The 25,545-nt window shown below is 40.0% G+C and overlaps 1 protein-coding gene across 2 annotated transcripts; it reads left to right on the plus strand.

The window, feature by feature from the left end:
- Nucleotides 1–1,689: 1,689 nt before the first annotated feature.
- TXNDC5 (thioredoxin domain containing 5) lies at nucleotides 1,690–25,514 on the plus strand. 2 transcript variants are annotated; one of them, XM_084281329.1, is made up of 10 exons: nucleotides 1,690–1,969; nucleotides 7,130–7,279; nucleotides 9,208–9,313; nucleotides 10,638–10,734; nucleotides 12,611–12,726; nucleotides 14,938–15,024; nucleotides 16,576–16,716; nucleotides 20,143–20,228; nucleotides 23,386–23,515; nucleotides 24,125–25,514. In XM_084281329.1, exons 1-10 carry the CDS (start codon nucleotides 1,755–1,757, stop codon nucleotides 24,245–24,247), a joined length of 1,251 nt encoding a protein of 416 aa, XP_084137455.1. In that variant the 5' UTR covers nucleotides 1,690–1,754; the 3' UTR covers nucleotides 24,248–25,514. The 2 variants fall into 2 exon arrangements, with proteins under 2 accessions (XP_084137455.1, XP_084137456.1); XM_084281330.1 differs by having other exon boundaries at nucleotides 20,146–20,228.
- The last annotated feature ends 31 nt before the right edge of the window (nucleotides 25,515–25,545 follow it).

The raw sequence follows: 25,545 nt of genomic DNA on the forward strand, positions 1-25,545 counted from the left end.
TCTGTATTAATTTTATTAGCTTTTTAATGGAGAAAAAAAAGATGTATTTACAAAGGAAATTTTATTCTTATTGTCAGTTCTGACCTAGCAGCACCCCTCTCTGATTAGCGAGAGCTCAGCTGTACTCTGTCCCTATTCACCCGGGGAATTTTGAACAATGATATTTGTTTTTCTACTACATCTCAAAGTAATGCTTATTGCTGTTATTTTTATCTGTTTTGTTTCTTATTGCACATAGGTGGAGACCTTAGTTTTTTAAATGTATTAAAAACGATTTAAAAGTAACTTTTCAGTAGCCTATTTTTTAATTAAGATAATAGGATTAAGATTCTAATTTAATTAAAAACTCTATTTTTAAATGCGCTAGAGAACACAGGAAAAATGTACAGAGAAATGTACAGGAAAAAAAGGTATGGAGGAAACCAGAACAAAAATATACTTGCAGTGAAAAGAAACTAGTGTGCTTAACTAGAGGAGGTGCTTTCTGTGGTTAGAGAACTCACCTGGTTGTATCAGGACACTGTCCTTCAAGGTCTTAAAATTAGTAATTCTCAACCCCTCTTAAGAGTTTTTTTTTTTTTTTGGGGGGGGGGGATTTGTTGCTATTTTTTCATGCACTAGAGACAGGAAATAATCTACATTTATATTTTTTTCTTTTTGAAATCATGATTAGTCAAACATTGACTTTAATTTGGTTAGTACAGAATTAGGAAAACTTAAACTTGTTTGAAGAAAAGGTTGCTGTTACAAAACCTAAATTTGTACTCTGATACTGGTGAGTAATGTACTGGAGAATCTGGCTTTTTTTTTCTAGCTTGGTGATAAATATAGTATCAGTATTTTGCAATTGTTTCACGTATATACACAGTAAAGATTTTTTGGAATCTTGATTTTGAGAGAGATAGTAGCTTTCAAAAGCAATTTAAATTTTTCAAATGAAATTATATTTAGTTTTCATTTTTTACTTTTTAATAAGTGATTCTTGTGAGCTCTAATGACGGCCCTCACAAACGTGCTGTTCGGAGGTTGCAGCGTAAGCGACCAGAGGCAGTGTTTGTTCTTTGGGCAAAGAAGAGACGGGTGCTGCACGAGGTGCATGCTGAGGGCAAAGCAAGCTCGCTTCTACCACTGCTCCTGTGGAAGATGCTGGTAGGGAGGCGAAGAGGAAATGTGAGAGAGACGTGTTCAGAAAAGAAGAGCCTGGAAAACACGACATGAAGTGAATTCTACTGCTCTGGACACACCAACATGCAGGCCCCTGGGGAAAGTGGCCAGGCTTTCCTTTTATTTTTTATTTTTAGCGGCCTGCATTGCTGTGTCACAGGCACATGAGCAATGGCAGAGGGGGCCGCACGAGGCCCACAGGCCAGCCTTCGAGTGTGTTTATAGGAATCCATCGGGTCGCGTGTCCACTTTACCAAAACGCCCTTTTTCTTTAAGCAAGGTGGGCCGTCCGCTTACCCCCCTCACCGCCGCAAACCCCAGGACCTGCAGCGAAGACACAGCACCCACAGCACCCACCCATCTCCCCGCAGCTCCCCGCACCGCTCAGCGCCCACCATCGCGTGCTGCCCGTGGCGCCGGCACCCCCCGCGTGTCCCCGGCCCGAGGGTCGGCGTGCCGGGGCTGCTGGAGGGCGGTAGCGAGAGGCGGGGGCTGGCGAGGGGCGGGCAGGGAAGGAGGGAAAGAGGGAGGGAAGAAGGAGGTGGCGGCGGCCGCCCGGGGCTTTCGCCGCTCGCCGCCTCGCCGCTGCCATGGCTCCGCTGCGCTCCGGCCCGGCCTGGTGGCGCCTCCTGTCCTGGGCCGCTCTCGGCCCCGTCCTCTGCGGCGTGCCGGGCCGAGCCGAGCCGGAGCCGGGCAAGGAGCCGGAGCCGGAGCCGGACCCGCACGGGCGGCACCTTTACAGCGCCGAGATGCTGCGGCACGGCGCCGCCGCCGCCCCGCACTTCGTCATGTTCTTCGCCCCGTGGTGGGTATCCCGAGCGCCGGGCGGGCGGGAGGCCGTGCCCTGCCCTGCCCTGCCCTGCCCTGCCCTGCTGGGCTGCGCTGTGCCCTGCAGCGCCCGGCCCGGCCCGGCTCGGCTCGGCTCGGCTCGGCATGGCCCGGCGCGGCGCGGCGCCCTCCCCGCCCGCCTCTTCCCCCGTTGACGTGGCGGCGGGAGGCGGCCGGGCCGGCGCGGAGGCCGGGGGGCGCTCCCGGAGCCCCAGGGGCCGGGGCTGGGGCCGGGGGCGGGGGGCGGCCGGCGTGAAATGGCGGCCGGCGGCGGCGGAGGGCCCGGGCCGGGCCGGCTGCGGGGCCGCGCGTTTGGCAGCCGGCACGGCCCCGGGCTGGCACGGTCCCGGCCGCTGCTGTGGGACGAGGCACCCCGGCTCCTCACGGCCCTGCCAGGGGGTGCTGCTGAGGGTTTTGTCATAGCGGTGTTTAAAAACTGCTGACTTACGGTTTTCCCGTGCCTCTGGCCTTGCAGATACTTTCGTGAAGAGGTTGTGTGCTCTCTGCTCCGGCAAATAAAAGGATAAGTTTGCTACAAAAGCAGTAGGAAGGGTGGCGTGGTGTCCCCGAAGCCACAGGTCACTGTAGCACGTTATCAGAGCTGGAGTTGTCGCATCTGTGAGACATCTGCTGGGATTTTGCCCTAGGCTGGTACACCTCACGCAAGAATAGTTGAGAAGACTCTGACGATAGGGCTTTGTTGGATATTATAGGTATCAAGAGGACAGTGTTCCTTACCTCCGCACATTTCCAGCAGTTGCTCATATTCATCTTTTTTCATCATCTCTTCTCCTACCATTTAAAAAAAAATCTGTTTCTGACTTACCGATACTAGTAGAGTTATTAGGAGTTTTGTTGTAGGTATTCCCCCTCTCCAAGTTCTCTTAAATTTAGATAAAGTTCATGAAATGATGCCTTTGCAAAAGACACATTTCAATCCTAAGGTAGCCTGGTGGTACATGGTGCCATTGACGCATACATGTGTCATGCTTCTACTCGAAATGAACTCTAGAAAAGGATTTCCTTTCAAAACTGAAAAAAACTACTTAATTTATTTTGTTATTGCAATCAGCTTGTTAATGCCATACAGAGATATTAAGCAAACACTTGAAAGAGCATAGAACCATAGAATATCCTGAGTTGGAAAGGACCCATAAGGATCTTCAAGTCCAACTCCTGGCACCGCACAGGTCTGCCCAAAAGTTTAGACCATGTGACTAAGTGCACAGTCCAAATGTCTCTTAATTTCAGACAGGCTCGGTGCAGTGACTACATCCCTGGGGAGCCTGTTCCAGTGTGCAACCACCCTCTCTGTGAAGAACCTCTTCCTGATGTCCAGCCTAAACTTCCCCTGCCACAGCTTAACACCATTCCCGTGGGTCCTATCACTGGTGTTTATAGAGAATAGGTCGCCTGCCTCTCCACTCCCCCTCGTGAGGAAGCTGTAGACCGCAATGAGGGATGAGCAGATGTCTTCCTCTGAAGATCACAAAAGTGGAGGAAGCCCAACTTGCTAGCAGAGGACCCTTGACTGAGAATAAGGTCAAAGAAATTCCTATGCAGAGCAGCAGTGCTTCTGCTCTGGTCTCTTCTCGGGTGATAATACCTTTGTGTCCTCAAACTTTGACTGACCGTTTCACAGGCATCTGTAAAACCAGATGAACTTTTGTCTTGGCACGCAGTTCATAGGAGACCCTCTGCCAAGTAGGCTGTTGCAAAGTCTAGCATGTGCTTTGTCCTCAGAGTGCATCAGAGAGAGCTCTGGTCTTGCAAACTTGGACCATTCTGTGCCCTTGGGAGGGCTGAGGATCTCTGCCCAACACAAGCATGAGGGAGCGGCGTCATTTGCCAGACTTGTTGCAGCTCTGTGTTTGTTACTCTCGCCTTTAGCAGGCCTCATCAACATCTCTGGGTTTCAGCTCCAGGGCCTGAGTCTGGACTCCGCGCGCCTTTTGACTAGCAGCAACAGGTCCAGGTTTCAGGTCCAAGGGGAAGAGAAGGAAAGAGGGAACATCCAAGTGGTTCAGAAAAGGTGCTTAGGTACACCAGTAGTTTTGTCATCAGTGGGATCAGATGATGGTTTGACAGCCCTGGCGTCTATATTAGAACCCCCTGCCCTGTTCCTAGGTGATTCTAATGTACTAATCTCCTAATGCTTCTCACTGGTGCACACATTTTGTCAGTGCTCCCTGCAGCTGTGAGGGAGAGGCCTAGCAAGCAAATTGAGTTAGAATTTTCTTTCAGATTGTTACAGGTGCTGCTGATGTTAGATAATGAATACTATCAGTGAGTTGAGTTGGACAGAGCAAAACTCTTTAATACAGAATTCTTGAAACAAACTTTGCCACAGGCCTCACACACCCTTTTGGTAGCAACAGTAGAGATGACATCCTGCATTTGTTTTAAATATGGTGAGCTACACCAAAAAATAATTTAAAAAAAAAGTGTACTCCAAGTCATTTACCATCAGATGTCTAAGATTTTTCATGATCAGGCTGTCCTCCTTTGTATCTACAGGTGACAAGGCACAGAACCACAAACAAGTGGCACTAAATATTCTTAAAATTTTAGCCATGCCTATTGCGTGCCTACAGAGAGAGGAGGTTTCACTTAGTTGAACTGAGTCTCAAACAAGTAGGCTATTTTTATTTTTATTTTGACGAGTGTAGGTCTTTTCAACATACTCTGGAAGTCCACTGAGCTGAAGCAGACTTGATTGCCACAGTTTGTTGTGGCTGAATTGAACTCTGTTGACTGGATTTTATCTTTGCTGTACTCATTTGTCCGGAGGGGACTGGTCCTTTGTTGTCTGTACAATTACACCTATCCTCAGGCATACAGACCTTTTTTAATTGGGTAATGATTTGCACTATGTCTTGCTATGAAGCTGCCCTAGCTAACTGCAGAACTGTAGCTGTACTGGTGACCTCCAAAAATGTCCTTGCTCTGCACACTAACTTCTCATAGCCCAGGAAATACACCATCAGGTCCTCTAGGGTAGAAGCACTGATACTATAAGCAGAGCACTCATCTGTCTGCGTTAGGTAAAGCAGCATGGTGTTCTGGAGATACTGATGCAGCAAAATAATCTCCAGGCACAAGCAATTGTGATACATGGTTGCTCTGAGTTAAAATCAGCAACCAATCTCCAAAATCTTACAAAAAATGTCTTTTCACCCTTACCTCCTGATGTTAGTAGTATAAAAGAAGAAGAGTTTTTGTTGTTGTTTTGTTTGTTTGTTTTTACAGCAAGCTGGGTCTTTCCTATAGCGCTGCCAGTCTCTTTTGGATCATTTATGATCCAAACATCTTCATTTATGTTTCTATGCAGAGATTATGAACTCTTGCACCTCCCCAGCCCATGCAGGGAAGGAATAGCAGGACTCCTCATTGACTCTCAGGTATCTGCCATCCCCAGTGGGAAAACTAGCTGTTTCTCCAGTCCCACTGATTGATAGGGAGTGATAGCAACAAATGACTGTGTAGGTACACGGGCCTAAGAGAGACAAGTTACATGGTCTTGTTCTCTTTGTTTTTGACTTCTCAATTTTATGTTGTTCGTAGCAACACCTTATGAATTCTAGAAAAAAATCTTCCAGGGACTGTCTTGCATTCTGCTTCCTTATGTATAATACTGAATTTATATGTAAACCAAGAATGACTAGCAAGTCAGTTACTGATTCAGATATGAACCTTCTTCATGCTTTATTTTCAATTTCAGCTCATATAATCCGAAGAAGAAGGAAGGGAGTGGGGAACTGCATATAGCAAAGATCATAGTGTTAAATATGGATAAGGCAGCTCTGTTCTGTGCTTAAAAAAGGTTTATTACTTGAAATTTCCCAACATAGATTTCCACACTCAGTTCTATATCACCAGGCAGTACTCATTATGTTTAAAATTTCCACAGACATTAGGGAAGGGGACCAGAGAATCCAAAATTCTCCTCTTCAAGCTCCATGATGAGTTGACTGTGGAGGGAGTTCAGTCTGAAGTTAAATATTTAAGGAATACTTCATTTTGGTAGTAGTACATTGTATTCCTTCACCATTACAGTTCAGAATGAGATCGTATTCCTCCACATAGCGGGAATATGTTACCCCCTCCGACCAACTGCAACAACCTTGTTAAGATTGAAAGATGGTTTTATTTTGCTTTAATGATATCAGGGTACCTGTGGAAAGGTGTGAATCCATGCAGCTTTTCTATAAATTGACTCAAAACCATCTGTATATGTGAAATTTTTTAATGGGATCTTTGGAAAGACTAAGAAGCAATTTACTCTGGAGTCCTAATGCTGTTTTAATTGTTGCTTTAAAAAGTAGACTTTCTAGGTCATGTCAAGGGCAAAAACAGCTTTCAAACTGCCAGGTTGAAAATGTTTTTAGTTAATCCAAATATGTATTTCTAGATGTCTTGAAGGATTGGCAAAAGCAGCTGTTAAAGATAAATGGAAATCCATTCCTTAGCATTTTTCATCATAGTTATTTACAGGAATAGGGTACTGCTATAATGGCTAGAATTACTAGAAAATTAATGAGAAGAATAATAGCCATTTTCTACTTCCAGAGAGTTGCTGTTAACAGCAACTACAGTAGGCCACTTTTCCATGTATATGCAAACATAGTTTATAGTGTGCTGCAGGGGCATTGGAGGATTTTGAGAAACCCTGTTGAGATTTTAGTGCCTGATGTGCTTCATGACCCATGAGTTACAGTTCCAGTGATGCACACAAAGAGACTTGCAAAGAGACCACGAACCATAAACTTCTTGCCTCCTGCTTAAAAAGACAGTATTTTGAAATGTTGAAATAAAAAAGCTGGACAGCCTCGTGTGATTTTTTTCTAGATGGTTAGAAAATGCAGAGAGCTTTTCTAAATAGCCTCACTAAGTTCAGAGGGTGCTCAATAGGCTTTCTCTTGACAATTTTTACAAGGTGTGTTTGCAATGTTGTTCTACATTGCATAGTAGTATTTGCTGTTACTTACTGTAACAGTGCTCAAGTATGGAAGATTTCTAACTTAACTATTTTTAAATTTATCAAAATCTTTGACTGTTCGGTGTATGACTTCTCCATCGAATCATTGCCCTGTAAACAGAGCAGCTACTTGAAAATATTTTGTTCATTCTGTCACAGGTGTGGACATTGCCAGCGTCTGCAGCCAACTTGGAATGATTTGGGAGATAAATACAACAACATGGAAAACCCGCAGGTCTATGTTGTTAAAGTGGATTGTACCATAGACGTTCCACTGTGCTCTGAATTTGGTGTCCGAGGATACCCTACGTAAGTATAAAAGGTGGTCTGGTCCTGTTTCTTTTTTTTTTTTTTTGGTTTTCCATGATCCTCTGCCAGCTTGGTGAAGTTAACTTCTATGCCCTATTTTTTGGTATTTTGGATCACATCTATGTTCAATTTAAGCCCTTTTACCATGTTGCCAAGTATCATGTGATGTATACTACTCTTTTTTTTTTTCTATTGAAGATACTGTTTCATGTCCTGACTGTTTAAATAAAGTCCAGAATTTGTCCACTTTTTCTCCTAGAGTACCACTTTCTCAAGCAATAGTACATTTATGCAGCCGTGATGTGTGTCATAGAACTGGTCTGGTCTGTCTAACCACATAGAACTGGTATTTTAAAAAAATGATTTGTCACAAGTTTGTCAAGTACACTGCACCATTCTGAAATAACGTATGGGTGATCCGTTAAATTTTTGAGGGAACTGGGTCCTCATAAAATTATAAATTAATAGCAGAATTTAGCATAGTAGTGGTGATGCTGTACAGACTTTTCTGGGTAATTTTGCTTATATTGGCCTGGGAGAAGTTCAGTTGGAGTTTAAGGTGTTTAAGCTTGTCCTGTTAATAGTGATAAATGTCTTACTGCCTTGGCTTTGATAGGCAGAAGGTGATCTAGAACATCTATGAGAGGTCAGCCTAGTTAGTGCTTTTGAGTCAGATACCTGTACTCCCTTTTTCCCTGCTAAAAAGGAGCAAGGGGATTTTTTTTTCATTTGTGTCTTCTTTAAAGCTTCTTGAAAAAATTGATTCAACTGCTTTGCTAGTAACTCATCTTAGTGGGTAAATGGAGAATGTAGTCTTCCATAGCCCTTCCTCAGCCTGTGTTTTTCCTTCTCTTGGCTCACTTTGTCTAGTGTTACTGCTGACCCCAGCAATGGACTGAACTTGACGTACACTCATGGCTACACTTGCTTTGACGCAGATGAGTGCCACTGATTACAAGTTGAGAGTTATAAATAGCAAAGTCCTCACTGAAGTAGGAATTGTTCTGAAGGGCAATTTGTGGCTTAGTTCCACTAGAAATATCAAGAAACAATGAATTTTACAACTTGATTTTAATAACCCCAGAAGCAAACACTGGTTGTGTTTGTGTATTTGAATAGTTTATATTGTGGTGCTGTTCCTTATAAAATAGAATGAATGGCAGACACTTTGAGTAAGAAAAGAAACTAATGGATATGTATTATCATTTTTGGATAAGTAATGGATATGTAATATCACTTGCATTATGTGGCTTTTTCAACATATTCATGTGTTTGTTTTTCCCAACCTGTGGAATGAGCAGAGAGGAAAAACATTTAAAGAACGAAAAAAAAATAGGAAAATGTAATGCAAAATAACAGCTTGGCAAAGGAAGCTGAATCTGGGTGACAGCAGTAATTGAATCTAATTATGATTTGCTTTAAAAGATAAGACTAGGTCAGAAGTTTGGTATTGACCCTTCAGCAAATGCATTTCCAATTTTAACTAAAATATTTAATAGTAAAAGCTTTGGGTAGTTTATGTAGGTAGGTGATGGAGAGGGGAGAGCAAAACAAAAATAATGTTTTTTTGGTGAACTGAAATAGGATTCGTAAGCATAACAAGTGATTATCCCCAGACCTGAACTCTGCAGTGTTTTATTTGCTCTTGCTTATTGGTCAAAGTAATATTAAGATACATTGATTTTTAACATGGCATTTCTGTTTACTGTTTTTAAAATCCTCTTTAAAAGCTTACATGGGAATGAAAAAGGTGTCTTAAGTTGTGGACATGTTCTTTCTAGCTGAGAGCAATTTCAGATGCTGATGTGAATAATCAAGAGAGCTGCTAAGCCTGAATTGCTGTGAATTAGTAAAGTATGTTAACACTCTGGGAATGTTTCATGTGCAAAAATTTTTATCTCACTCTTTTCTACATTTTAATCCTTTAGTTTAAAGCTGCTTAAACCAGGACAAGAACCTCTGAAATACCAAGGCCCTAGAGACCTCCAGGCACTGGAAAACTGGATGTTGGAGAAACTAAACGAGGAACCATCTGTAAGTGAAATGGGAATAGGAAAAGGAAATACTTCCTTCTGCAGACTTGCTGATCTGTCGTGTCTATAGGTTAGGTTTCCCTCACTATGAGCAAATCTGCTTCTGAATATAAAAGTCTGATGGTAGTAACAATATGGAACAATTTTTGTGTCTATCAGAATAATAATTAAAACTGCCATCCTATGACCTGCCCTTGGTTCTTATATTTAAAACTAAAGTGCATAGTGCAATTTTTAATGTTTAGCATTTTGACATTTTAAGATACAATTTGTTGTGTAAATTCCATTAACACCAGTAGTCTATAATGTCTCTAGAGTAAGAAAAGCAATTTAGCTGTAATACAGGATAAACTGCATTTGTATTGGGCTTAATTTCCTCTTAACAACATGCGATGTCGTCTTTAGCTCAGTTATTAGCTGATAATGTTGTAGCCTACAGAAAGGGTTTTAAATAATCAGTTAAGTAAGTTAAACGAGTATCATCACTAGGGAAAACTAGGAGTTTAGTACTTGTGTATATTAGGTAAGCCTTGTCTAAAATTAATTTTGTTAACTTGCCTAAAATTAACTTTGTAATAGCTGTTTCTAATCAAGATGAATCTATAGTCATTGCTGGTCACAGTTTGAACGTTTATATTCAAATAAAAGAAATTACGATCTTTTTTAATAGCTAAGCATTAAATCCTAAACTAAGAAATAGAAATGTACTTCGCAGTTTTAAAATGATTATTTCCAGTTCTCACCTAGTATCTAGAAAGTCATCTTTTGCTTTTGCCAAGTGCCAATGAGTTTGCTGCAACTTACCTATAAAGTATTTGCACTTTTTCTGTTGTTGCTACCTTCACAGGACCATTAGGTCCTCTTTCCTGCATTAGGGCAGCAGAAAATAGCTTTTTCACTACCTATTTTTAAATAGCGAAAATATCACCAAAACTGGTGGTATTTTTGAGACATCAGCAGATGTGGCTGATATATGAAGCTATAGAGTAAAGTAATCTAAGCATATTAATATACGGTGATGTTTCAAATGCCATAGTAATTAAATAAATGTGGACTGTGACTGTACTACAGCACAGTGAAAGACTGTTATTCCAGTAATTGTTTTATTGTGTCTTTTCTATTTGGTATGCTATTTTGCATTTTGCTTTCAAGTAATAGTTTAGTAGGAAATGTTAAGATACCTAAATCAAGGTAAATTAGGAAGATAGCTTTAGGAATTTAAATTTTCAGAGTGCGGGGTTTATAGCACTACCACAGAAGGGCATGATACAGGAAGCAAATACTGTACATTTACTGAATGAGACAAAAACTTTTCTCATGAATAGGATCCAGAAGCTGTTGCGGAACCACCCAAAGCCCCTGAACCTAAGCAGGGAATGTATGAACTCTCATCAGACAATTTCAAGATGCACATAGCAGAAGGTAACTGTTTTTTCATAAGCACAAGATACCTGCTTACAGAGACATAACTAGTGGGAAGTATGCAACAGAAATTTTAGTTTTCTAGGTACTTCCTTCCCACTTTATTTTCCAGTAACACCTTATGAAAGAGGATGAAACTACACACCGTGTAAAAAGGCTGTAGTTTGATTATGCATTGCACACCATGAGAAAATTTAAGAACAGTATTCCAGAAGACAGTAGAGTTAAGGCCAGATTTACTGTCTGTGCCCATGTGATAACACGAGTGAGATAGATACTAAAGCTTACTAAACTAACCATTAATTAATTAGAAATATTGTCAAGTGTAAAGGAATGTTTTGTGCAGTGAACTTAAAAAAAAAAAAAAATTCCCTGTATGTGTGGCTTAACAGGGAATTACATCAAAATTCTTTATGGATTCTTCTCTCTACCCTCAGGGATACACTGAGCGTTAAACAAGTTTACAGTCTGAGAAGATAGTGTCAATTGTTAAGTGTAGTGTATGTGTAAATGTTTTTAAGTTGTATCCATTGGCATTCATACACAAGCAGAGGAGGTATTCTTATGGCGATACCCAGGAGTTGATCAGGTTTATAACCATCTGTAAAGCTTTTGTTGTCTCTGGACTTCGATTACAGAAAGTTCGGTGCTTAAATTTAGCTGGAGGCTTAGCAGTTCTGCTTGGAAGGTTTACTTTTCTTCTTAAAAATAGCCTTTATGTTTTTTGTGCTCTAGGGATAAAAGATTTTATTTTTGTTTCTATCAGAGAGGAGTGTATATCACAGAGTATGTGATACAGAATAGATGATTTTGACTAGATGTTTTTAATTCCTTTATAAGAAATTTCATTATTCTCTTTATGTGACCAAAGCAAAGCAAGCCAATCAGTATGAAAGTATTTCTGATGCAGAATAGACAAGTTAAACTGCTGCAGTTTACATTTTCTAGTGTTTTTGTGGTATTTTTCATCTGACATTCTTCTGTGAACAAGCCCTCAGACTAGAAGGAAATTCTAGTAATATCAGCCCCAAAGTAGTCTTCAAAGGATTGTAATTCTATTAAAAAGAGTTTTCCCACAATAGCTGTTTTTTCCTTCAAATTATTTTTTTTCGTGTTTTAATTAACTGTATTTTATTTTGCAGTAACAGAGACTTGCTTTGATGTGTGCAGAAGCATGCAGCATCTTGAATTAATAGTGATTCTAATTGAAGGAAATTACATATTCTGCTTCTCTGCAATTAAGATAATACTTTTAAATGAAGCATTAGTATGAGATAGCACAAAGACTCTCCTCTCTATGAAACACTATGAAATTCTACAAAAAATTTCTATTCGTGGAAACTGTACAGCACTTTCTGAATAGTTAACATGAAAATACAAAGAGCAGGGCTGGAAGAGGGTGCATTGAAAGCTGAACAAAATTAGTTTGGTAGCTCAGGGACTCAATGCAGTGGTGTTTGCTTAGAGATCTGTAAGTTGAAATCTAATATTTACTTGGATTTATGCTGTTATAAATACATGCTCCTTGGTGGTTCTTTCTACTCTGTAATTGGGAAGTGATTGATGTAATAGAATTAGACATTCTAGCAAGTGGTAAGGTTAAAAATGCCATAGTTTTAATATCTCATTTGTTGGCTCAAGGTTGTGATGCTGTTTGGATTTTCAGGGAATTTGGCAATGCTTTGGGACTGCGTACAATATCAAAAACCTAATTGCAGAAATATTTTGCCCTGGTCTTTTATTCAGAGTATTTCCTATCTTTAACCCAGGAAATACCATGATAAATTTGCAGACTGAGATTAATACCTAGCCTTTAATGGCAGCCAAATTAATTTCAAACGGGTTACATCTTTTTTTATTTTCTTTGACTTCAAAGGTAATCACTTTATCAAATTCTTTGCTCCTTGGTGTGGTCATTGCAAGGCTTTGGCCCCAACCTGGGAGCAGCTGGCTCAAGCCTTTGAACATTCAGAGAGTGTAAAGATTGGCAAGGTAAGTGAAGTAATCTTTTCTTAATCTGAAAACGTGTTTTATGCGAATGAATTTTTCATTCAAGTATCATGATATTCGTTCTGTGATTTAAAAATAACAGTCATTTTCTTTGTCAGCTCTTAAATACTTTTATATTCGTAGTTCCTATTTTAATTTTGTGGTGGTTATTTTTTCTTGCACATTCCATATTTCACTCTGTTTTGAAGAGATGTCTGTTTTGTTACAATTGACAGGACTCCCTCATTTTAAGCAAGGACTTGTTAGAAACATCAAATGCTGCTCCTTGTTTTTCAGAGAGTGTTGGGAAAAAGTCTAAATATTTCAGAGGCAGTGAATAATATTTTGAGATTTCTTTTCTTAGGCTTCCCCTCTGTCAGAACTTGATAGACTTAACTGTTCATTTTGAGTGGGAAAGTGACTTGTAGTTTGCCTTTTACAGCATTGGATTTCTTAGCAAGTTTCAGACCTACAGGGTTCTTTAATTTTTTTTTTTTTATTTTATTTTTTCTGTTTACCCCCATTGAACTTTCTAAAGGTTTCAGGGGGTCTTTCACCCTAAAAACTGATATCTTGTCCTACTTTGCTATTTCCCTTAGGGATGATAACCAGATTCTGTGGTGTATTTACCATGGGAACTTGTTACTTGTACGTGGAGAGACATCTATGCAGAGGTATGGAGGTGGTCTGGCAGTTGCAGTTACTGGCTTTATTTGCTGACCCATACCTAAGTCCAGGTGGCTAATGCTGCAAATCTCCCTGTATGTGTCAGCAGTGTAAAACTGACTGGGCTCAGCTTCCGTATCTTTAAACTTTCAGATCAAGCAGTGGTGTCAGTCCTGCAGAGGGACAGGAAATTGGCAATCTCATGTCTCTGCCCTCATGAGTTTTTTGGCTATTACTAGGGGTGATGAGCTTGACTTTTTTATTTGTTGTTTTTTCTTTTTTTTTCCCATGAAACCCTTTTGAAAATTCTCTAGTTCAGATATGCTGTAGATGTACAGAACAGGTCAGCATGGTTAAACTTTAGAGAAGACATATATATACACTTTTTGAGACCTGGTAGATATAAAGCATGATTCCTTCTAAGAGTAAAATATCAGAGGCTAATGCTCCTTTGATACCCTTTGTACAAAATATCCATATGCTGATTTATTTCTTGCAAACCTGGAATGCCTGATAAAATCATTTCTTAGCTTAATTATTTTCTTGAAGCTGCCATTCTCTGTTATCCAGAGAAGAAAAAAATAAATCCCAAATTTATGTTGTATTCAATTGTCTGTCATGTTCACAGCTACTGTTGCTGATATTTGCTGTGTAATAAAGCCACTAAGGTTTGTCTCCATGCCTAGTCAATTTTGTGTAACTGTATACCTTACAAAACTAATTGAAACACATGCTGGTTGAGATTGTAGGTCAGTAAGTAAACAGGAAACACAACTGTTTCTAAGAAGGCTGAACTATGACCTTCATGTAATCTGGAGAAATAGTGTCTTAACAGCAATGCTATCTACTGGCAGGATTGTGTTTAATCCTTAGAACTGATCTTCAGTGATCTGAAGCAAAGTGTTTTTAATGTCAAATACAAAATCCAAGTCTAGAGAAAAGGCTGCAGTGCTTAATTTATATTTTTTCTTTGCTTCAAAAAAGATCATGAACTGGTAACTTTATAGATTGTTTTATGACAAATTAGAATTGAATGTTGCTGTGCACTTGGAATTTCGCTTGGAATACAGTTAATTTGGTAGCTGTTGACATTTATTCTGATTTTAAAGAGTAGTCGTACATTTTACAAAATGGATGAGCCAATAAATCTTCACTTAAAAGCTCTCTCACATTAGTGTTTTGTGTTGTCTTCGCGGCAATTTTATTCAGATAATTTCCAAGTGCTTATCTCTGATATTTAGTTAAGTTTCTGTTGTTCCTTGATACTGTTTCTACTTCTGTCTATCCATACCTCGCTCCTTGATCCCTCCTGAAATAAAAACAAACATCCACACAGCCTCCCAATTCTATAACCAAACCACTATTTGGAAGAAGACCTAACTGTTCCCAAGACGGTACTTCGCATCAGCTTTTGCCGAGCCGTGTTCATGTATTGTTCATGTATTTTGTTTGTTCATGTATTTTTCTGAGACTTTTAAACATAAGATGATGTTTAACATGTATCTATTTTATACATGGAATGTTTTTTTTTTTTTTTTCAAAATGTAGGTTGACTGTACCCAGCATTATGAGGTCTGCTCTGACAACCAAGTTCGTGGCTATCCCACACTCCTCTGGTTTAGGAATGGTGAAAAGGTGAGTCTGCAAGCTCAGCAGAAGATCAGACCATTTTTTCCTGGATAATACGTGGGCTATGCTTAGATCCCGGGGGGGAAAAATATCAATTTCATATTTGAAAATCCCCTTGTGACACAGAAGATGTTTGAGGTTCAGACTGTTACTGGAAGAGGTATACTTGATCCACAGATAAAAGTTAGAGCTGTTCCGTGCACCCAGTTGACGTTTTTCCTTGTAGCAATTCAAAGAAATATACTGAAGTTATAGGAAAGTAAAATATTTATAAATACTGCATACTTGAACAGCAGCGAACAAACATATATAAATAGTAGTGTTACTTATCACATGTAACTTGAGAGAGTGCTCAAGTTAGACAAGGTGGCACATCCAAGGTTAGAGGCATTTTCAGTTAGATATACTTTGGTCTGTAAATAGATTGAGTCTGAAGAACAAGAAATGTTCTGCTGTTACTTCAGAATTATTTTCCAGCTTTTTTTATTTTTATTTTTCAAACAGCTACAAAAGGCATGACACCTTGCAAGAACTAATGCCTCAGTGTAGAAAAGTTAGCTGTGTTTTTTTCTCAACAAGCAAGATCATTTTTTTTAGACCCTTTGTAATCACTGAAGTTTAAGTTGCTCTGACTTACTTGAATCAAGTGGAAGAAGAAGACAGGTCACTGCTGTTGTATTTGGTCAAGATGAATCTCAGCTGTTAGTCTGAACAATATATTTCTGTTGACATCAAATTGTTTTTTCTCCATTGGCAGTGTTGGTATTCCCTGGTGACATGCTGCCATCAGAATCACATGTTCCTTCATTGCCTGATACAATACATTTAAAAGTAAAAAACCACAAAACTAAGTCCAACAACTTTCCAATAATGTGACACAGAGATTCCTGGAAATCTCTTCAGCCGCTATTGTAGTTTTCAGTAAGGAGGGGGCAGAGGAGGGCTGCTTCAGCCTTCCAGCATTGTTGTCCATAGTACCATCATCCCCGTTGTCATAACTGAAATCTGGCATCACAACATTCATGTCGGTTAGAGGTAGCAGCAGCCCTGGGAGGAATGAATTGGCATTGACCTCACTCTGCTGAAATGGATACGAACAAGCAGGTACAGGCTTCCTGCATTATTTTAAATTAAAATTCCTTTGTGAGATAGACCCCTGCCTTGGACAGGGCTCTCACGGTAACAGAGACTACCACCAGATAGCAATGGGTATTTTATTATTCCTTGCAGTAGCTTTAGGTTCACAAAAATAAAACATTAAGAATGCTGACTAGAGAGAGAGAAAGATTAAAGTGGAGAAGTTTCTGAAATTTACTTCTAGATGCTCACTTCTAAAATACCTTTCTCCAAAAGAAATTTTAACTTATTTCCTTCTGGTACAACAGAATCTATGGCAAATCCTGAAGACATGGGGTGAGTAGAATGCTGTGGAGAGGTTTAAAGGCTAGCTAATCAAATTATAAATATGTTTACAGTTAGCAATCTTACGTTCTTCTGATAAGTATTTGCTAGATTATCTACATATGTACGCTTATGCAAACTATTTGCTACTTGTAGGGTGACCAGTACAAAGGGAAGAGGGACTTTGATTCCTTAAAGGAGTATGTGGATTCCCAACTACAGAGCTCTGGGAAAGAACCACCAGCAAGTAAACCCACAGAAGCCCCACAGCCGCCTGCGGAACCACCCCAGGCAGAGGTAGGTGTTCCCGCACTCTGCGATTGTATAGAAACTGTTCAGACTGTTTCAGCAGCTTGTCCAAGTCTTCCATGTGTTTCTCCCTCAGATAGATTGAACATTTTTAGGTGTAAATGGTACCAAATATCTTCCTACTTTTTAAAAAAGCAAATAATGAGTGGAATCAGACCATAAATCTCAGTGATACTTTTACTAACCCGCTGAATTGGAGAAGGTGAAAAATATCTGCCTCCTTTTTTAATGGTTGCAATAAGTGGTTTAGCCAGAGTGGCATAAATGCAGTCTTTTTTGGTGTGCTGAATTACGGGCACCTGTCTATGTGACAGCATACTTTGTTGCTATGGAGATGAGTGTCACTTGCAAGATTCTCACTTGAACCTAAGTAGACAGCAAACAGCACTGAGCCTCTAAAAAAAGTCACTGTCCCATTCTTTCAGCCTATCTGCAGAAACAACAAACAAGCAAAGATTATGAAGACTGATCTAGATGTGTCAGGGTAATGTGTGCTGTGGCAATAAAACTCTTGGGTTTGGAGACTTGGTTGCAGGAGCTACAGGGGTTATGAATGTTGCCAAGGAATTGTCAGGAATAACTTAATCACCTCTGCACAGCTGTACTTCATGTCACGTAATTTTCTGTCTTTTTTAATAACGTCTGCTTTTCATCTGTCATTTTTCTTGCAGCTGAATGTAAAATTGGCAAGGCTGAAAGATCAGGGGTCATTTTAAAGCATAGCTTGTTATCAAACGTGGAGAACACAACTCTGTCCAGAAAATAAGGATGGTGACTTACACTCCCTTGTGATGTAGAATGAACTTATATAATTAAAAAGTGTCTATATTATTAATATAAATACAGTTTAGACCCAGTTTCTCACAAGAGAATATTATCCTTCCCATTTCACTTCTTCCATTTGGGTTACTCGTCTTATATAAGATGGCTAACAAAAAGTGATGTTAGTTTTGCAATTTTTATGTCCCTCAAAAATGATATTTTTTTTAAATCGGCCTCATATTTGGAAGACAATAACAAGCTGGTGTTAGTACAATGCAGAAAGTAATTAGTCTTCTTTCTGTTTTTAGAGAAATAACAAGCCACATGTGATGCAAATTCCCACTTATGCCGTGATTGCACCACCATACATGCAAACAGGAAGAGATTGTGGGAGGATTTTTTTTTCCAAATAATAGTAGATACGGTATAGAACTAAGGTTAGTCTTTGCAGTTTTACACCCCAGCTGTTGATTTCTGGGTTGCTCACCTTCAGACACTTTGGTTCTGCTTTTCTTTTCATGAGGTTTGAAACAAGGGGCTAGCCCACAGCTGTCACCACAGGCAGCAAATCAATGAGTTCTGGCTCCAAATGTGTGTCCCATTGTGGATTCTCCAATTATATGGGCCAAGTACATGCTAGTACTTTGGCCAAAATTGAACTTTTACATCCATTCAGTTCAGCCACACTTCACTAAATTTACTCAAAAATGATCCAGATGTATTAAGGCAGGGTGACCAACAGATGCCCAGATTAAGTGGTTGCATAAGCTGTATTTTCCTGGCGAAACCAAGCTAAAATGTAGCTGTCTGATATTATACTTAGTTTTGTGGTTGTATAGCTCACAATGCTATTCTGATAGTAATCTACACGTCTTTGAAATGTGTTTTACTATGTGGATCATGGGGAGGACATTTTTTATGGGTTTTGCAGATTTGGTATCTTAGATTGTAAATGATGGATATCATGGTGGATAGTCAGCTGAATATGAGCCAGCAGTGTGCTCAGGTGGCCAAGAAGGCCAACAGCATCCTGGCTTGTATCAGGAACAGTGTGGCCAGCAGGGCTAGGGAGGTGATCGTCCCCCTGTACTCAGCTCTGGTGAGGCCGCACCTCGAGTACTGTGTTCAGTTTTGGGCCCCTCGCTACAAGAAGGACATGGAGGTGCTTGAGCGGGTGCAGAGAAGGGCGACGAAGCTGGTGAGGGGCCTGGAGAACAAGTCCTACGAGGAGCGGCTGAGGGAGCTGGGCTTGTTCAGCCTGGAGAAGAGGAGGCTCAGGGGCGACCTTATCGCTCTCTATAGGTACCTCAAGGGAGGCTGTAGCGAGGTGGGGGTTGGCCTGTTCTCCCACGTGCCTGGTGACAGGACGAGGGGGAATGGGCTTAAGTTGCGCCAGGGGAGTTTTAGGTTAGATGTTAGGAAGAACTTCTTCACTGAAAGGGTTGTGAGGCATTGGAACAGGCTGCCCAGGGAAGTGGTGGAGTCACCATCCCTGGAAGTCTTCAAAAGACGTTTAGATGTAGAGCTTAGGGATATGGTTTAGTGGGGACTGTTAGCGTTAGGTCAGAGGTTGGACTCGATGATCTTGAGGTCTCTTCCAACCTAGAAATTCTGTGATTCTGATGTTTGGAACAGCTCGTAATAGAGGAATACGTCTTTACTGTCATTTTTATTAATTTAAGATTTTGTAATTAATAATTAAGTATGATTTCTAGTTTACAAATAATTTTTTAGAGGCGATACCACTTCAACTTAATGGAATAACTTAATTTGGTGAACTAACAGTCATTTACAGTAAGAGTTTATCTAGTACCTTTAATTTGTAATTTCAAGTCTCTCTTTGGCATCCTTTCTTAAAACTCTTACTGGGTTAAAAGTAGAATTGAAAATCCTGTCAGCTGCACTCTTGTTTTTTGCTTTGCTTTCATTTGAATTTGAAGCCTTTACAGGCATGAGATTCACTCATTTATTTATTTTGAATCCCTCCCACCCATAAAAGTGTCACACAGAAATTAAGTTTGTTCTGGTTCTGTGCTGTCATACAATCGGTTAGACTGCCTTTAAGCAATGTGCTATCCTCCCGTCACTCCCATCCCATTGCTCCTGATAACATCAGGAGCAACAATTTTTCACGGCATCTGTGTGAGTATGGTGTGGTGATGTTCTCCTGGCAGTATATGTTTCTGGTAACAGCTTTCTCTGCGTGTGCAGTGCAGGGGTATATAGCAGAGGGAGAGCAGCTGTCAAGACATCTCTAGTATGCCGTAAATACCTCCCTACACTAACTCTCCAGTGGTCGTTGCAGACTTGATGCCAACTGCTCTCAGCATTATTCCTTTGAAACACTTGCATGACGGTGTGTGAAGGTGATTTTTTCCAACAGCTATCAGTTTGGCTACAGGCAGAAGCCTCTGGAAGTAGGGATGCTTTGCTTCTGCAAATACAGGTGAGATTCATAGTGAAATACGTATTTCTCTACATCTCTCTAAGGGAGGAAAGCAGCTAAGGGATAAATGCTAGGTATTCTGCTTTTAATTTTGTTCATATCATCAATAACAACATCTTTCCCAGTTTGAATTTCCCTCTCAGGCAGCTCATTTGGCCAATGTTGTACATACAAAAAGTTTTGATTTTTTATTTTTATTTTTTAAGCAGGCTGCAGTGCTCTCTCTGTCCGAAAAAAACTTCGATGCAACCATTGCTAGGGGAATCACCTTTATTAAATTCTATGCTCCATGGTAAGAAGTTTACACCTATTTTTATACCTGTTTTTCAGGATTATTGTTCTAAGCTGTTTGTACATTACTTTTTTTAGGTCTTTTGAGTTCTTTGTAGTATGGTATTTGTCTGGATCTAAAATGTGAAATAACTGAAGAATGTGCATGCTGGCATGAGTTACAGCAAAAATGTTCAGTCTCTTTTAGCTTTCTTGAGATTCCTCTTTGTGGAAAGGCTTACAGAAGCTTTTCTGTGTCAAACTCCAGCTAATGTCAGGGAACAAGGAGAGTGAAGCTTTCTTCACTGGCTTCTATACCTTGATTAGGGCAAGCTGAAGGGAAGCTATCAGCAATGTTGGTTGAGAAAGGAGAACGTGTTGGCCTTTGGGACCTCTCCTGCTACAACCAACCTCTTCTGGAAGTGTTATTTAGCACCTGGAAATTGGTACAGACTGTAGAACTATGGATAACGGGCTGTTACTCTTGAAGTAACTGATGCATATGGTGTAGGTGTAGACATGGAGTGGAAAGCACTAGGGAAAAAACCATCATGTCCTATCTGGTCTCTGCCAATACTGGCATATCCAGCAGAGCCTGGGACTCAGGCTGGGATAAGACCCCAGTATTACCAATTCGCAGAACAAATATTCCCCCCAACACACACACACACTTTATCTTACTATTCCGTTTCTGAGACAAAAAAAATGAAAGTTTTAAGTTGCTTTATCTGGTTTATAGACTTCATCTTATTTGTGCCTTGTTGAATTTTGGGGAATTTGTTTGCCATCTTTCGCATCCATTGTCTGCTCTTCTAGTCAGTAAAAGAAACCTGGTGTAGGGGGATAAAAGAAAATTAAGCTTAATTTCAGTACCTGATTTCATCACTAGCCATTTAATGAGAGCAGGACATGAAGAATATAGAAAGATCTTTTGTTTGTGGTGGCAGAAGACCGCTATTACATAGCAATGCAAGCAAATTCTACCCATTTTTAAATGTATTCATGAATATCAAAATATTGCTTCTTAACTATGCCACTAGGCCCAACCGTGTTTCTGACTGTAGACTAGAAGTATCAGGGGAAGTTTGATTTTTACATAATCTGAGTGATGCAGTTCTTCTCCAGTCTTTTTTCCCCTTTATTGCAGCATGGTTTGCTGCTTGAGAGCCACTTCCATGTTCTTTTATGTCTGAAAGATCTGCTTTTGGATATGGGAAGGTATCTGCCACCATTGTGTTAGGAAACCACCCTTATCCCACACCCCTTCATGCTCACTGCTCTTCATTCAATTCCTTTATCCTTTCTTTGCACTCTGGGGTATTGAGGTTGATTCTGTGCCTGTTGTACTACACCACCAGCAGAACTGGCTGTTAAATTCAGTTTATACCTGTGCGCAAAGCAGAAAGATGCCAGTTTGATTTTGCTTGTTGGTAGATCTAGTTCATCATCTGAGAATCTTCTGGCAAAGTTGGATATAAAGATATATACTCCCTTTTTAGTTAATTTTTCTGAATAGCATGGCAACTTAACCATCATCCCCTTTGTGAGATTCTTATGGGGCGTTGCTGGCTCCCAGAAATGGCAGGCTGAGAGATGGGGGTTCAAGATGCATTGCAGAGAACCAAGTTCTTAACCAGTATGGTCTCCCTGGCCACAGAAAGCCACCATTTAGGAAAATACTAAGTATATTTATGTAGCTGGTATCCTAGTTTTAGCTCTTAATGTCATCCTTATGTATAGTTACAGTGCACTGCATATAAATGCCCCTTTTCTCTTCCAAGTTGGTTAACTTATGTTGGGCTCAGCAAACACTATTATGTTGCTTGCTAGTTCTGTTCTTCAGTTAGTTCTGGAAAAAAATTAATGGTAACTTGCGTAGTAAGCATACAAGTCATCCTGTTCTAGTAGTATTGTGCATGGTCAGAAACGCTTTTATACTGTTCTACATTAACAAGGTGGTTTAAATATACACAGGCTTGTATTAAGAAAACTTTTGCAGAGACATCATTCCTTATTTTTTGCAAATGCCCTGATCTAGCCTTAGGGCAATTACAGGGCTGTTCTAATTACCCAATTAAGGTGCAGCTGGGTTAGAATAGAATGAGCAATGTAGCCTTAAAGTCTAAAGCACTTTGGGAATTCTTCTTGAAGGCAGTTTAAGAAGTTCAAGCTATGAACTTGGCTTGGCCAAGTTAAAAATATAAACAAAATTAATACTTTACTATAATGCCTGCCATTTTACAGTATCATTTTCTCTTTTGACACTAGTGTTTCACTGTGTGTACTCTGTGGACCACATTCTCAAGTTACTGTATTTACTTATTCTAGAACATCAGGAAATGAAGTAGAAATAGGCTTTTTTTTTTTGGCGTTATTGGTGATATCACTGGGATAATTCTATATGTAATGCAAATCAGAATAGGATCTGTTTTTTTTTTTTTTTCTAAGTGAAGCTTACGGACTACCACACAACTCCATTTTGGCTCTACCTGAAAGTACAGTGATAGTGAACTTGAAAGTGAAGTTCTTCCCAGGAAGATTATACCTTTTTAAGTGGAAAAGTAAAGTAAACTACTAGTGTAGCCCTTAAAAAGAGAATCTATGTTGAGAAATGTTTCTACTAAAATTAAATTTCCAGCATCAGGAGATGCTACATTGCTCAAAGTGGCAATTAGGAACTGGAGGGAATTCAGTAGGGAAATTAAAATCTCATTTAAGCTATCTACTTTAAACCTAACAGGCATATACTACCACAAAAGTCAGCGTTAACTCAGTCATTTTTAAAAGAATTAATTTGTAGTATAGGCATTCTGTACCTCATCTAAAAAATCGGTCATTTCTGTGTGATCTTAACATTCAGTTAAGTTGTCTCTGTGCTCATCTTTATTTGGTTTCGTATTCCTCTGTAGAGTAAAATGTTAATGTGCTGACACCTAGAATACCATTCCAGAAGAGACAGATGAAGGCCAGAAACTACTTCAGTGCTGAACTTACATGAAATCACTCACTTTTGTTTTCTTAGCTCATTTACTGACATAATAGTGCAAGGGAGTTGGAGGCCTAAATCATTTGGGGATAGGAAAGGCAGCTAGTTAAACTTGCAGATATTGCAATAAGACAGTAGAGATAAATGGGAAGGTGTATCTGCTAAACAAATCTCTCTCTCTCTTTGTTTCTAGGTGTGGTCACTGTAAGAACTTGGCTCCAACTTGGGAGAACCTTGCCAAAGAGCAATTTCCAGGTTTGACTGATGTCAAAATAGCAGAAGTAGACTGCACTGTGGAACGTAACGTCTGCAGCAGATTTTCTGTAAGTGTGAAAGAGCTGGAAATGAATTGGATAGTATTGTGTTCCAAATGTTAGGGGCTCCAGTGTGCAGCCTAGCTGGCTGCTGGGTTGTGGGTGCCTACTGACAGTGAAACTGGATTCTTAGCTAATCCAAGGGAAAAAAGGTAGTTGAGATTAGCACAAGTAACACAGTTTCTTTCCTGGATGGTTTGCTTGGATTTGGTCATTCTCACTATTGGATGAAGATCAAGGAGTCCCTAATTTAAGAACCATCCTTCTGTGAAACCACCAAAGCCATTGTGGTAGTCATTGAATAGTTCTGTTCCTAGAAAAAAAAGGTGGCTTTTAGAGCTGGTAGCCAGACAGTTGAAGACAAAGGCGGGAGCTGGCATTCCAGTTGCTGCTGGAAGAACCTAGAGGACGAACCTAGAGGACCATTTATTTTCCTACTTAAAATTAAAAAAAAAAATTGCAGGTTGGCAGTGAAATTTCTTTTTTTTTTTTTTTGTTATTTAATTGAAATGGTTTATTGGTTTAGAGTGGTTTGGTGGCTTTTCAAAGTCAGATAAATACATGTAAGTCTGGAAATTACTGACAAATTTCTTTTTTGTGTGTTGTGTCTTCATGAAGGTACGCGGTTATCCTACACTTCTGCTCTTCCGAGGTGGGAAGAAAGTCAGCGAACACAACGGAACGAGAGATCTTGAATCGCTGCATAGCTTTGTGTTGCGTCAGGCAAGAGATGAATTGTAATAAAAATCTGGATGCTCTATCCCTGGCTGTCTTTGTACAGTGGTTGAGGGATTTAAGTAATTGCTAACTTTTAAATAGTATGGGGGGGGGGGATGGGAGGACATTTTTTTGTTTGTTTTTAGGAAATTGAATGTACTAAACATTGGTATCTTCCCTCTGTGTGTGTGTTAAATACATGCTACCCTACTTGTGAAAGAAAACTAACATGTAGCTACTGTGCAAACAGAATATTTTCAGTAGTGGTAGTATTACTGCATTTCTGCATTCCCGCTAAGACGTGTAAATGGTTTCCTTTGAGACTAAAATACATTAAGAAAACCAAATTAAGGACACCAGTAGAATATTTTTGTCTTTGGGTTAGATTTGGTTAAAAAGTAATCCTTGCAAACTGCACGCCATTGCTAGAAAGGTAAAAATGGCAGCTGTGTTAACTTCTGCCTCTACAACTGCACTTATAACCTATTTGTCTTAATATAGCTGCTGGTTAAGAAACAGAGAGTCATGGGAGATTGAAAACACACACACTTTTGGAAGATACCAGGCCACCATGAGCTGGTTGTTTCCTGTTAATCCTCTCAGCATTGGAGGTCTAGCCATAATGAAAGTAATGGTACTGTAACACGTGCCTGAACATTACTGCTGCCACAGTGTACGTCAGGTGGATTTTTTTGTAGGCTGTTTGTGTCCAGCTCCAGAGGAGTAACTGTGCTCTACTTATATAGAGCCAAAGTGAATAGGTGCTGTTATAGCTACGCCATTAGTATTAAATGATCAGTTAGACCTCAGAGCTGGTGACATGCGTTTCCTACCCTAACCTGAATTCAGACTTTGTGCTGGCCTGCTCCTAATTCAGAGCACTTATAGAACATCAAGTAGTACAATGTTTAGTTTTTCCATTCAGCTTTTCTACAGTCATCTCAATTAGTTCCCCACTCTTCTTAAGCCTTAACCTTTTTCCAAGCTGTAAGTGTTGATAAGTTTGAATGTTAGGCCCATGCACTCTCTGTTGCCTTGGATTATAATACGGACCTATTCTTTGGTGCATAAGATGCTCCATGTTAGAGGTAACTGAAAGCCAAAGAATGTACACTGCAGATACTGTCATAACACGGTGACGGCTGCAAACCAAGGACAGAATTCTGCCATCCTGTGTGCATAGAAACTCATGGAATGAGTACAGCTACAGGCTAATTTGACTAATCTGTCAAAATGCCAATTTTTGTCCATCATATGGAGTAGGGATTTTTTTCCTTTTTTTTTTTTTTTTTTTTTTAATAAAAAAAAGGAAAACAGCAACC

The sequence above is a fragment of the Netta rufina genome (genome assembly GCF_964035555.1).
Source record: "Netta rufina genome assembly, chromosome: 2".
NCBI classification, from domain to species: domain Eukaryota; kingdom Metazoa; phylum Chordata; class Aves; order Anseriformes; family Anatidae; genus Netta; species Netta rufina.

Bases quoted from the DNA above. Each gene is read 5' to 3' on its own strand.
- TXNDC5 (XM_084281329.1), top strand. From the start codon at position 1,755: ATGGCTCCGCTGCGCTCCGGCCCGGCCTGGTGGCGCCTCCTGTCCTGG. The intron at 16,717-20,142 runs GTAGGTGTTCCC...TTATTTTTTAAG, and splicing joins CGGAACCACCCCAGGCAGAG to CAGGCTGCAGTGCTCTCTCT. The intron at 23,516-24,124 runs GTAAGTGTGAAA...GTCTTCATGAAG, and splicing joins ACGTCTGCAGCAGATTTTCT to GTACGCGGTTATCCTACACT.